Raw genomic sequence first — 14,542 nt, 5'->3', positions numbered from 1 at the left:
TGATCATGAAAAATTAAATCCCCCTCCCTCTCTTTTCGGCTGGCTGTTTGTCAGAGCAATCATACCCCAAAATAAACATTGAACGATATTCAGTTAAGAAGAACTTCTGTAGAGACACCATTGTGGATTTATTATTATAAGCTGATGAGCAAGAAGTCATAAAAACAGGATATCATTGGATGCGCAAAATGGAAAATGAAGAAAAAAATCTGTACTGATATATGAAATATAGACGAACATAATAATATGAAACTTAGCATGACAATTGGTGAAACCCATTAGAGAAAACCCATGTGTGGAAAAACCATTTAGCTATCTTAAACCATTTTGTTGCTACATATTCAGCAGTGCATACCATGCATCTGTCCAGCAACCAGATAATACCACGGTGGCACCACAATGGCCATTGGAGAGGTGATTGATAGCAATATGAATTACGTGTTGGCAACTGGAGTTTATTTATTAAAATTTAGCAATAGCCTTGATAACGCAGCCTTTAAGCTAGTAAAAATGTTACTGTTGGACAAAAACCTTACACTGAAAGCATTAAAATGTTAAATTCCAAATGTGCAACTAATTATGTACATGTTGTATTTGAGATAGCTTTTCTGAAGGATTATCTGCAAATCCAAAATTAGGTATATGCAAAGCTGGTTTTGAAAAGTGAAAACATGGAAAAGTGGAGGAAAATAGGAGATGAGAGCAAGAGGCTAATTTCTCCGCTGAATAGATGTTGTGACATAGGAAATTTAACAATCGGGCTTTCAGGATCACGGATACAGGCTTTCAATCCACTCTGTGCGATCACGGATACAGAAAAGTGGTTTGCATGCATGCTTCAAAACCACTTCGCAACCTAGGAAAAAAAACTTTCAGGAACTACACCACGTTATAGCGTCTTGCACAAGTTGCCCGGGTTGCAACTGCTGTGGGATGTGTATCCGTGCTCACGGACTGCGATCGCGCACTGCGAGGCTTGGAAAACAGGAACATGGACTGAATTTAGCTGGCACGCAATTGCTTCCGTCTTACGATGGGGATTCTAACGGAAATAATAAGCCCAGTGTATCCTAGCACTCAAATGCAGTGATTCCGGCGATTTTGCGTCACATTTTCTTTTTAATAAAGATCACGGAAAATATTGAGCAAGAGTGAAAATCCGCAACACGGATATACCGCCGCCGCATAATCGGGAGTCTGCTGTATATATAACCGAGGACATTGTTGAACCTATTCTACAAAATGGCTTCTGCACCATCATTCTGTCCAGCATGCATATGGACTAGTTTCTGAAAATGCAGCGTGTTTGTACGCCATACACTTAATACGCTATATCATGCTTATATCATGCTAACATGCACAGCCTACTACAATATGGCATTATATACTGGGGACAAGCCTCAATGGTGTATATAGAGAGATTATTTAGGATCCAGAAAAGAGCTATACGGGTCCTAAATGACCTGAAGTCATATGAATCTTGCAAAAATTATTTCATCAAAGATAAAATTCTAACTCTTCCCTGTATTTACATACTTAACATAATTATATTTGTTAAAAATAACCCTCATCTGTACACACCACATTTGAGTTGTCACAAATACCAAACCAGACATCCTAATAATTTTAATAATATATTCCACAAAAAAGCATTTTATGAAAAAAGGGTACTTTACACAGGAATTCAGTATTTCAATAAGGTACCAGACACAATGAAAACAATGAAAGACAATAAGAAATTCTCTTCTGTGATTAAACAAATTCTTTGTAAAAAGGCTTTTTATTCACTAAATGAATTCATAAAGGACAAAAATGCCTTCACACTATAGGTATAATTATAAACCACAGGATTTCGAATCTAAATATTTGTAGGATGTCAATTTTATAATGTAATATTGTATTTTGATTGTAATGTATATTGTGCCTTGGTGTACACCATAGTGTACTGACTTGTATATATCCTTTACTGACTTTATGTACTTGACAATTACCTTTTATGTACTTGATCATTACTATTGACTTGCCTTGTAAAATTGAAGGTTAATAAATTTATTTTTATTATTACGTAGGTAAAATTCTACAGCATGAACGAATTTTTGAAAACTTACTTGCAGGGGCACAAACATTTTCCTGCCATAAGGAATGGGTGCATCCAAAATAAGTCCCTTGCTCACAGCCTTAGACACGGAACATGGTATCACCGAACCCTCATCCAGTGAACCAGAGGCTGTTTTCATCTGCTCTTCATCATCAGCCACAACATCCTCCGTCATCCCTTTCAGTGACTGGGAGAATTCCATCACTGATCCTCGCAATGAAAAAACAAGGGTATTCCTTGAATCTTCACCATCTGCCGGGTGCACAGAAAAGAGCACAGCTGAGGGAATCACGTCACCGGGCTTGTACGTCTTCAACAGGGGCCTACTCAGGGCTGAGCAGTCAGAGAGGTGAAGGGCTGGGATCACTCCTTTTCTACGCTTCAACGTTACTCCCTCCTGGTCGCATGCCTTTACAACCTTCACCACAAGTCCACCTTCGTTTACCTCTGAGACTTTAACAGTGAACTGAGATCCCAACCTGTAATAAATTGAATAACTCATTTATCACACAAGAAATTTCAAGTACCTCATATAACTATCTATAATGGTTTTTTACTCCTCTTTCTCACATATAAGCCAAAATTATATACCGATTGCATATCGTGATGTTTAAGTTCGTGATCTTCAAGTATCTTTGTATGCTCAGACTTTGATAAACAATGATTGTTATTTCTAATTACTTAAAAATATTTTACAAATTGGCTACCACACAATACTCATCCATTCACATCAATATGTTCCTTAATTTGACACTGTCCTGAGAAATACAGGAGAATTACATGAATATGAAGAAAAAGGTACGTGGCTTATAAGAAAATCTGGAGGATTCTCGTAAGCCACATACTCCCATAATTTCACCGGCATTTCCAGAAAAAAGTGTGAGGCTCACACAAAAATACAGTATATCGGCTGCAATGAGTTAGTCACACAATAGTGATTTTCTTCAGGACTCATGATAACAGGCTTCTACAATACAAGTGGGCTTGAATTTAGGAATGCTTGTTTCACTGTGAGAAAATGATATTGTATCAAATGTGATGTTACACTCCACTAACTACAAACAGTAATAAAGTAAAAAAATAAATGCCTTCTAACTTCATACATACCACCTTTCCTGCCTGATTTAAAAACACGATAATGTGCCATAGCTAAGATGAGCAAATGATTTCTACATTTACTTGACTTTTTGATATCATTTGACAAAGAGAAACCACTAATTTACTAACCAATGGTGAACCTTAATGATGTCACCCACAAATGTACATCTTAAAATAGTTTCAAGCACACTTCTACAGAAAATGTACTTCAAAAAAGAACATCAAGTAATTAAAAGTATAAGATACAGCATGTACCATACAAGTATTAATAACTAAAATGCTTGACTTACCATGAAACCATTTCCGGATCTTCATTGGTTTTAAGAACTAGACTCAGTTTCAACCTCTGATGATGAGAGTTAAATCCAAACACGCGACACCTAACAGTTTGGCCTTCAAAAAATGCCTCCTTCAGACCACTAGTATCGAAGTTGCTAATCCCTGTATCATCCTTTTGGACAAATCCCTGAATTGATTGAAATACAAAAAAGACTACAGATTAGTATCACACACTATTTGAATTCATTACAACACCCAAGCTTTTATTCACAATAATTATCTAAATGACAATGGATTAATGGACAATGGACACTTACTTTGATTCCATTGTAAAAGATGATCACCAAGCCAGAATCCAGTATTTTGAATATTGTGCCATCAGCAATGCTCACATTTTCAGCCTCCTGATATTTGTCCAAAATGGGCAGCTCAGACTCCACTAGGGATGGTTTAAGTGTTAGCAGCAAGTTACCTTTATCTTTAATTACCTTCAGGACCTAAAAAGTTGAAGTAAATTATCGTTTACACCAAGTCCCCTAAACAGTGTTTCACCTCACTCACTGTAACTATGGGGGGCCTAGATCCCCCACAAAGCTGCAGGTAAACTTTATAAAATACAAATGTTCTCCCTGATATAATGACTTCCCCACCAAATTATGAGTGCAACCCAAATTATAAGAGCCAAAATGAAGTAAGATATATTTCCAGGCATGTCATTCTTCAAAAATTTTCCCGGGACGAACCCCCCACCCATTTTGCTAGGTGTGGGGGGGAGTCACTCCCCTGGGCCCCCCCAAAGCATATTTCTATTTCACCACTGCACCTCAGCAACTAAGTTAAGTACTGTTAAGGCTGGAAATAATTGTCGTACATAGAGCATCCATAAATCTGATATGTATATAGCTTTCATTGGCAAAATTTTGGTACAAAGCATATTGATGATAAACACTGTATACAAAACATCCAACAATTACAATTACAAGGGCAATGAAGTTCTACACACTTTCAAATAATGGGAATTTGAGAGTCAATGGCTTTACTCCCTACTTTTATCCGAAGGACTTGGCGATTTGGCTGAAACAATGCATCGCGCATGGATGAGTGTGGCTGGATAGGAGAACTTACCCGAGCCTTAACTTTCTTGCCAGGAGGGAAGTGCTTCTCAGGGTGCTTCACTGGGAAGTCGGCCAGTTGCGTGAGTGGTGCATAGCCCTCAACACGGTTGCTGTCCATGATTTCCACCATGACACCATGCTCCTTTAGAGCCACCACTGTTGCTGTGACTTTCACCCCAGGTTCAAAGTCTGCCACACTGAAGTATTTCAGGTTCACAGTTTTCCTGGCCATGGATAAATTTTAATAATGACTTGAATTAAACAAGACTAACTTCAATGCTTTGATTATCTGAATATGATGTGAAATTATTGAAAGTTCTAGCTGTACAACAATAGTTTACAATTATGTAGGCGCAACCATAAGTCAGATTCAGACAAAATAAATAGTCTGCAGGAAAGAGGTATGGTCACTAGGGTGGGCCGAAATAAGTTTTTTATCAAATTTTCCCTGAGCGGGAGAGTTGCAAAATGATATCAGGATCTGGGACACAAAAGTTTTTCAAATCAGATGATATTGACCATTGCTGCCTGAGCTCTAAAAGTTTACATTTTGCTAAAAATCAGGCTGATTTCAGAATCAAACGGTTATGAAGACTACTTTTATGAAAATATGGGATAATGAATAAAATTGAAGTGTGGATACAAGTTTACAGTTTACAAAAATGAAATTTGAAATTTATTTGACAAAATCTGTGACTCAAACAATGTCTATGAATAAGCAACAAAATTATAGTATAGACCACCCACACAACACAATGCATCTTTGCCTACCAGCCAGTAACATACATTTAAGAAATGCAAAACAAATTAGGAGCAAAAATTCCACACAGGAAAAATCATTAACATAGACTTTGTCTCGTGACCGGATGTCCAGAATATGAGGGGAGATTTGGATTTAAAAAATTATGAATGCATAACAAATTTCCTATGAAACTACATATTTAGCATTTGAAATAAACAGCATATTAACCAGATTATTTATTACAGAAAGCCTTACTTTTGAGCTGAGCAGATGAAAACACCCTCTAGTTTATCCTGACCAATAAGTCGAACATCCATATTCATTCCTGATGTATAAAGTTTCTTCACCTCCTCTGGGGGCACTTCCTCTCCATCCCTCAGCTTTCTCCGGGATATAAATCCTTTGTGTTTGCCACCAGGCCCCAGGCCAATCACCACCCCTTTCCTAGACACAGTCTTGATCACAGCATTTCTCATGACTTGTCCAACTTTTGGAGCACTCTTATCATCAAAACCACCACTGGCAAAAAAGTCTTTAGTTCCCAACAAAATACTCAAGTACACGGTATTCAGCAATGGAACCGTATAGAGGACACGTGCATGGCATATTGCAGCTATTCTTGGAGGAGGATCACCAGCATGGTCTCTATGAACAAATCCCTTGAAGTTGAGGAATTCTACCATCAAACCATCACTAATGTTCTATAAAAAAGAAAAGTACATCATGAATAAAATACAAATTCAATCTAAATAATTCTGAAAGTAACTCATAGACAAATATCAGAGGACCCTATACTTCCAAACAGCATTTGATGCAAACATGCAAATCACACCAGGTCACTTCATGTATTCTTTGTGTGTTAGAATGAACTAATTTGCTAGAACTACACATACGTATTATGGTTTCCATATATGTAAGTCATAACAAAAGGTTAAAATCTCCATGCTTAGCTACCCAACTCATATCAATATGAAATCAAGTTGATCTGAACAAAGAAAGTGAGCTTACTTAGCAGGTTGCATATATCATTACGACTTTAAAATATCAATTTTGCCTGATCAATCCTACAGTTTGCCTCCTTCCCATGTGTTTACATTTTGCAGTGCATACCTTCATCAAGACTTGTTAATCTAGTTTTTTAAGACAGCATGGGAAACTATGCCATCAACATCAACATAACTACAGTGTTGATGGCAGCTTTAAATTGATACAAGGTACTGGTGAATCAAAGGAAATGGTATCACCAAAAGAAATAATTTGCAATTGTTAGGGAATTAAACCAGCCAATTTCTATCCAAACTGAAATTCATCAGGTGTTCTCAGTTGGAGCATAGGACGAGAATGACAATCAAAGTCATAAGTGGCCAATGGTACAAAGTTATTTTTGAAAAGCATATCAACAAAAATGATAGGAATAACTTAAAATAAACAAGGTCACCAATGAAAATTTTTGCATCATTTTAAAGCCAAAGTGGCATGCCATGGATTTATAGTGACAAAATGACTAGAGCCTTCGTGATAATGAACGGTTATCATAGGACAAAGAAGAATTGCAATGCGCAACTGAGCTGGATCAGCTTGATGGGTTTACCACTAAGATTAAGCTAATAGCGACAGCTAAGAATAGCCCCAGTCAGTCCGAGGCGAGATTTCAGACTGGGTTTGAAAGTCAACTCTACCAGTCCTACTGGCCTTTGGTTTGAAGGCCTACTCAAACAGTCTGGCCAACGAGAGTTGTCCAATGACAGGGAGAAGGTTCTAGTTCGGAATTGAGGGCAAGGTTGCCAGTAGGGGCTTTCTCTAACTCGTTAACGTTTTGTTGTTAACGGGTTGTTAACGAAAGTCCTCTCTTGCAACGACACCCTCTTATCGAAAGTGTGTTTCTGTATCTCACCTTAACGACAGCTCGTCGTTGCAAAACAAGACCACGGCTCGTCGATAGCAAACAATACACCGTCGGCGCCTGCGAGTGAGGCTAGAATTTTCAACCAATCACATGCCTAGATTTATTCGTTCGGTAGCATTAAGAAGCAGTGCCTAACTACGGTAACTAATAAACGATAAATAAACAAGAAGCTGCTAAAGAACGCATCGGTCGATTTGGAAAAGAATAATAAATGATGGAGAAAACTGATGAGTATTATTTTAGTAGTGGATTCATTTACTGTTTTTATGATGTGTCGTAATATATTTCCATGAAGAAAAAAATAAAATAAGGGGGAAACTAGTGTAAATAAGCGTGTATATTCAAGGATTTAACAGTCGTCGATAGAAGAATATCGGCTACTTTTGGTGCACTATGTATCGTAATGTTCAAGTAAAATTATCTTGAAGAGGACTTTCTCTGCTACTTACTCGTTCACCTACGCCTATAATAATTTCACTCTCGTGATTATAATAGTAACAAAATTATTTTTATTAGTATTGTAACAACGTAAATTTCGGAGTGTATCTTCAGCCACGGCTTGTTTACATCGTTTGCCTTATTTCCGCTTTAAGTCCACAACTTCCACAGTGGTAGTTATTCAATTAGAAAAACTTATTGACGCTTTCATCATATTTTGAGATGCTTGAAATCAATTCGTTGATAACAAATACCGAGATTACACGGATGTCATGGAAGGAATCATCGTGAGTGCTGTGATTGTGAACTCGTGTCATATACTTAACGCTTTTTAGTGTCAATTTCTTGAGTCAAGATTACGGAAGTGTTAATGTTGTTGGTGCTGTTATTACTTATAATTATATTCTACGCAAAGCGAAGATAAGCACGATATAGTAAACATAGAAAAAAATTTGCATTTAAGGAAGTAATGTAAATATTTTCATAGTCGCCCACCATGTTGAGGCATCGAATTACTGATTAAATTCACACAAAAGCAAAGCGTAGCATAGGTTTGTCGTTGGTAGCCACAATTAGGCATAGGAAATCACTGCAATCAGTAGCTGAAAATGATACTAAAATAAGTGTATGCATGTACCCATCAAAACGCAGGCATATTTTTCGTTGGGACTTAGTTTAACAGCATTGCAAAAGTTAAAAGTGACGACTAATGAGTTCTGAGTAAATGAGGGAAACCGTAATTATTTTCGTGAACGGTGGTTTTAGCCAGCCAAAAACAGGCGTCAAAAAATCCGTCAGTGTTACGGCCACATTGGGGGTTTTTCAAAAGGTTGTTTTGAATTAAAAATCCGGCGAAAATTAGTATTCTGAACATTCCTAAGTCGTCTTCTCTGCACTAGATGCTTAATTACATTTGCTCTCTCCTCAAAATGTGGTTAGATCCCTACCTAAAAAGTTAAGACCCATCAATCGAGCCTAAATAAACTACCGACTGAAAATAATCGGAGCACTATAATTGGAATGTGTAAATATTATTTTCACAAGGTAAATAACTTTCTTAAATCTACTTCAAACAACATGTTCACTCCCCCGCAAAAACTAATGTCTCTGTTGCCACTTTTTATAATCATTGATTGCTGCAAAACGTTTTAATGCTTTCCATCTCCTTTGCAAAAGTGTATCTATAATTTTTCAAGTAAAAATACCTTTATCGCTTTGTGGTAGCAGAATTATAACTTTGCCACGCACTGAGCAACCAATACCTAAAAACATTATAGCGGGCGTCGATAAGCTTAAGACGGGCTCCCGAGTCCCCGGATAAGCTATCGGCATTTTTCGTTAGTGCTATCGAGAAAATATCGTTAAGCGAGCGTAGAGAAAACCAATTGTCGTTAGTGAAGATTTTCGATAAGCTAACGACGCAGCAACGTCGATAAGACTTGCTATCGAGTTAGAGAAAGCCCCTACAGGCAAGAAAAGGAAACGTCCACGTCACTTGTAAACAAAAGGGTTCTATGAAGATAGGTGCCAGAAGGGATGACGAGCATGGAGGACCCAAAGGAAGAATCCCTTGTTTTAGTTATTCGAAGAAAGGGCTTGTTTTGGTGGTTCAGGCTTGTTTCCGTGCTTCATATGCAATTGACAAAGCTGTATAACTAAGCAAGGGCGTGGGGTGAATTTGGGGGCAGTAATTGGCTGAAAACCATGCTGGCAGAGGGTTCTCTGCCTCTCCTTTTGCACTGTCATCGAACAACAATCGTCGGCCGAACTGGAGATGGATCTGGAGTCAGACTGATCTCAGCTCAGTTGGTAAGCATAGTAAATGATGGACGTTCATATTTGCAGAAGCTAATACATTCCCGAGAGAAGTGAAAAAATCAAACACAAAAAGAACAAACTTACCTCAACTACAAGACATTTAACTAATGTTCCAGGAGATAGTGTATTTATGCTCATTTCATGATTCAAATCAGCAACAGAACTTGAGACTTCCTTCGGTTCTGAAGATACTTGGGCAACAGTGGCTCCAGGAGAGGTATGATCAACCTTCTGCATGCAGCAAAGTAATACCTGTCCAATGCCTAAGATAACAGAAAAATAAATATAATTAATCAGGAAGATAAGATATAAGCAAGAAAGCAATAAATAATCTCTACTAGAAAAAGTGATGTCAATAGAAAAGTTACCATAAAGGTAACAAAAATAAAAACTTTTAGTCTGCAAGAAATGTGAAAAAAATGCTAAAGATACTCATTTGGAAAATCCCTTTGTTGGAGCGAACCGTGGGAAGTAGGCAAAGAAAAAAAACAAAGGAAATTGAGACCATTAAACATAGTTTTACGGATGGATGGTAAAAGTTATCTATAAAAGATGGACAATGAGAATTAAAAACCAATGGACGCTTAAGAAGAAATTGAAAAACAGGAGAGTCCACTCATTGGGACATATCCTGAGTTAATCTAGATGAAAATAAGAATATGAGGATATATGTATTACGGCAAAAAAATTACAGGAGAAAGATTATCTGATCCACATAAGGGTAATTGCATGTGAAGAGGTACTGTGTTCACACCCTGAAAACAAGGGTACAACTGAGAAGAGTTAATATGAAAGCTGATGTCAAATAATCCGATTAGAAGAGGTTAAATCTATACTGTGTCACATAGGATCATAGCACACCATTGGATGGGCAAAGGAGAGGAGAGATGTCATTCACTGGATCACATTACAATCAGCCAAATCATTTAAAAGGGCAACAGCAAGCTAATTCTAACCTTACCGATGGTTTTTCTCTTTTCCAGCTTTACAACTAGGTATCTACAACTACAAATAGTGACAGTAAAAGGTAGTAGAGCCAACACCTGACAAAACTTTCAAAAAACAGCATATTACTCAAAAATCTTCAGTAACTTACCGAGGGGCCTTCCATCATTACACTGACTGATGAAGCTTGTAGCCTTATCAGACTTCAAAAATGCCGTTAGAGAATTAATTCCGAAATCAATCATATAGCCATGGTCCTCGACACTTTTCACAGATCCTTGAAGAATCTATAATGAAACGCATATCACAATTTACCTAATTGCCACGCTAATTAATGACATTTTAATTTACCGTGTGCACTCGAGCCTTTTCAGAAATTCATGAAACTTACACGAAGATAAACAAAATACTTACCATACCACTTTTCACCATTGAATGCGAATAGTTAAAATTAATGCTCGCTGGGTCCAAGGTTAGCTCAACTTTATATCGGCTTTTCTCTTCAAATTTGGTAACTTTAAGGATTTTAGCCAATACATACTGTCCCGGTTGAAACATCTCTTTCAAGGCATAATAATTCTGAAAGAAAGAATAGAAATCTCATTAATTTTGATTTCAATCAATAGACTCAAGGCTTAAACCAATAAGAGAATATATGTCTTACCTCAGAGACTTCCTTCTTATCTAATAGAGATCTCATTATTCGTGAATAGGAAGAGGAAATATTTGCAATAGTTGCCTTCCCAACTAGACGGCCAGGCAATGACAGGCGAACGTAATAATCGGTAACTCCAGTTACACAGGCGAGGAGTGTCATCCCATCGGCAAGAGACTAAAGGATTGTTAAATTAAATGACTATATACAAAGTGTACAACAGGATGGGAAAGTTAAACTTACGCGATAACTCAACGATTCAGCCACAAGGTGTTCCTTTTGCTCCACATCTACAGCCTTTTTGGTATTTCTGTTGCTTTTGGATTTCTTCTTACCCGAATGAAAAAGCTGAAAATAAAAATGAAACGTATTATGCAAAACGCAAACGGCGTAACAGCAAGTAGAAACATGCAAGGGTACTTACATGCACTTTCTTAATTTTTTGCTTAGTTTTCGTTGAAACGGCTGACGCCTTCTTACTACCCCTCGGGAAACATCTTTCCTTGATTATAGCCATTTTCTCCTTTACACCCACACTGGTTCAAATAAACCAAAAAACGTTAATATTACTGAAGAGGAAAACTCATGGTTCTTCAAAGACCGAGAAAATAGCTGCGACTTCAATCAAAACACACACGTGCGCCACCGGCAGCAGTGAAGTCAGCGGTGAAGTTGGATAGCAGGATAGCAGCAGCCGATCGAGTCATATACAAGATGACTAACCTTTCAAAGATTAATCTTTCGTTCATAATTTCTTGAACACTCCTATAAATTGTGCTTTTTCCAGTTCTATCGTACTAAAAGTTGGCTATTTTTGATAATCGTTATTATTTATTTTATTTGGGCAAGCAGACATATATTTATTTATGTTTTCTAGTCTACAAATGTTGGCAACCTTGGTAATATTTATCACATGAAAAGTCGTATTCCTAAAATCAACCTAAAATTCTCTATGAATTTTAAATTATTAGTCCTAAACCCCTCTTGGAAACTCTTTGCGGGGTCTTTTGCAGTTCGCGTATGTTAACATTTTTTATTTTATATCCCATAGCTTTGCTTGAGGAATTGTTGACTTTGGGAAAACTTGTTTGACCTCTTTCGAAAAATGTAATCAAACGTGGTTCACCATTTGTTGCTAAAACTAAAAAACTGTGATAAATGCCTCGACGAAAGTACTTCGAATTGTAAACACAAAAGTTAAAAATAAGTACTCACCCGTAAAATGTAGAAGTAGTTGAATAAGCTGATCACGAATATTACATTAGCCTTGAATGCCTTCATGAGCCTCTTATGAAGTCCCCTTGAAGCTGATCAAGGGAACCATTAGTTTCACGAACTCAGTTTATGTTATTAGATTGTGGAATTGACTACAGCTGAGGTAACTTAGGCCTGGATGCTATTTGTTATATATGTATTGTAAATTTATGTCCAATATGGGCTGTAAGACCCGATTTTCCTTCTCATTTATCACCTTCCCTCGTGTTCTGCCCTTGGCCGAAGACGCAGTTGTAATAAGCCCTCACAGTTTTGTGTTGAAATATTAATGGAATCAATAACTGCATAATGGGCATTTTGTACTGTGTGGGTGGTGATAATGCTATCAAAAATATCCCATGAACACAAATTACAAATACCTTTTTTGATGTCTGTCAATCTGTATCATAATCTTTAGCTTTAGTTTGCCATAATATTCACATGAGAATCTGTCGTCACCACTTCAGCCTCTTCTGACTAATCCATCAAAGTCTTTCTCCCTAGCTTTGATACATCTCTAAATTACAATTATCATTTTATCTCTAAATTATGCATCGCCTGTCATATATGAGGCGATGATAGGCGATACATAATTTAGAGATAAAATGTCTGACCCTTTTGTGACTGCTGAGTGATATACCAATCCTATTATCAGAGTGTCGGTTATGAATCCTACCAACAAGTCTTGGTATGAGCAATTCCAGGAACATGTTTTACTGACTATTGACGGTAATATGCTTCACAGTTGTCCATAGACCCATTGGTTGCTACCGAACATTCCAAGGTAAAGAAGGAGCCCTGCAGTATGAGCCAAAATGAAAGTTTGTACAGTAAACCTTGCATTTTGAATGACTTGTAGCCCATACTCTTTTACATACTGCTTATGCATTTTCATAACATAGTGTGTAGGCATAGTGAGGTTTGGATTGATACACTGTCAGAGAGGACCCCCCCCCCCCTGTATCAATGAAAAAACGTTAGAACAATCAGATACTTTGATGCAAAATATGCTGTTTTACTTATGGAGCAGCATTAAGGCTCAGAACCCCTTGATAATATAATTTTTAGATGTAAAAATATCAAACAGAATTCCTGAACTCCTGTCATAATTGCAGGACACTCGAGATCTTTACTCCCAGCTGTGACTCCCCCTTTCAGATGCCTCTTGATACCTATGCATGTAGGTTCTACTGTGTGGATGTAATAGGTCCAAGCCTCCTATGGCCTGTGGCAACAAGATGGCTCCTGATTCTAGGCAACATAAAATATTATGCGGGAGTGTGCCACCAACTTATTCAGGCCTAATTCACTAAAAATTCACATAACTTTATTTTTTTGAAAAGTGAAACTAAAGTAAATAATCGCTAGCTAATTCATTTTATCTGACTGGCAGGAAAGGAAATGTGGGATTTAATAGATAGTGGCTGAAATGTTGTAAGCAATCTTCATAGTATTGAGAAGTAAGAAAGTATCAGCTTGCATTTAGTTTTAAGAGGTTGTAAGCAGTGGCATACATAGATCCTCATTTCAGAGCAGAAGGTGGGCAACTTTTATTATATTTGTCCCTGCAGGGTCTAGCAATTCTAAGCTTTGGATTGACTCTGATGTGGAGCGTAAAATCAGTGATGAGAGGTGTTGCAATGTTTCTCACCTGTCGCCATATTTTAGGAATGTATAATATTTGTCGATTGCAGTGTTGTCCAAAGCCCCCAAGCATTCCCCACCTTGGCATTCCCGAGTATTCCCTGCCTGAAAATTCTGATCCATATCAGATATTATATATTATTTATTGATTTAAAATAGATGAAGAAATTGAAAAGAAATGCTTGTTCGAACTCCCCCAATGGGGTGGGGTGAGTTCAAATGTTGCTTTTCCAATAAATAATTAATGATGGGAGGTTTTATTTCTATTGGTGACGTTGAATAAAATTTTAAGATTATTGAGCATAATTGATTCCCCCCTCCCTTAACCCCCTGGCAACGCACCTGCCTACGGACAGCCCCAATAATATAATAAAAGGGGGTATCATAATGTCAATATAAGGTTGAGTTAATCTATTTTATACACGGAAACACCATGATAATTTTTGTAATAAATTTCTATCTAGAGAAATATTATGGGTGTACAAATTATTCTTACTTAGAAGTGGCTTTTGCTAGACTGATTGAATGCATGACAGGTATTTCTATAATC

At 37.3% G+C, this 14,542-nt stretch overlaps 1 protein-coding gene across 1 annotated transcript in view; it reads right to left on the bottom strand.

Moving 5' to 3' along the window:
* The window catches only part of LOC124154189 (protein RRP5 homolog), a 90,384-nt gene extending 78,614 nt beyond the window's left edge, over window positions 1-11,770 (bottom strand). Inside the window, exons 1-11 of the mRNA XM_046527757.1 lie at window positions 11,519-11,770; window positions 11,338-11,442; window positions 11,104-11,271; window positions 10,854-11,018; window positions 10,591-10,726; window positions 9,579-9,757; window positions 5,588-6,033; window positions 4,601-4,814; window positions 3,793-3,972; window positions 3,487-3,662; window positions 2,109-2,577 (exon numbers count right to left, since the gene is read on the bottom strand). Coding sequence (XP_046383713.1) covers window positions 2,109-2,577; window positions 3,487-3,662; window positions 3,793-3,972; window positions 4,601-4,814; window positions 5,588-6,033; window positions 9,579-9,757; window positions 10,591-10,726; window positions 10,854-11,018; window positions 11,104-11,271; window positions 11,338-11,442; window positions 11,519-11,611 — 2,331 coding nt within the window. The 5' untranslated portion in view covers window positions 11,612-11,770. The remainder of the gene's footprint in view (window positions 1-2,108; window positions 2,578-3,486; window positions 3,663-3,792; window positions 3,973-4,600; window positions 4,815-5,587; window positions 6,034-9,578; window positions 9,758-10,590; window positions 10,727-10,853; window positions 11,019-11,103; window positions 11,272-11,337; window positions 11,443-11,518) is intronic.
* Window positions 11,771-14,542: the final 2,772 nt, after the last annotated feature.

This window comes from Ischnura elegans, chromosome 2 (assembly GCF_921293095.1).
Source record: "Ischnura elegans chromosome 2, ioIscEleg1.1, whole genome shotgun sequence".
NCBI classification, from domain to species: Eukaryota; Metazoa; Arthropoda; class Insecta; order Odonata; family Coenagrionidae; genus Ischnura; species Ischnura elegans.
This window is presented reverse-complemented; position numbering and strand designations above follow the sequence as displayed.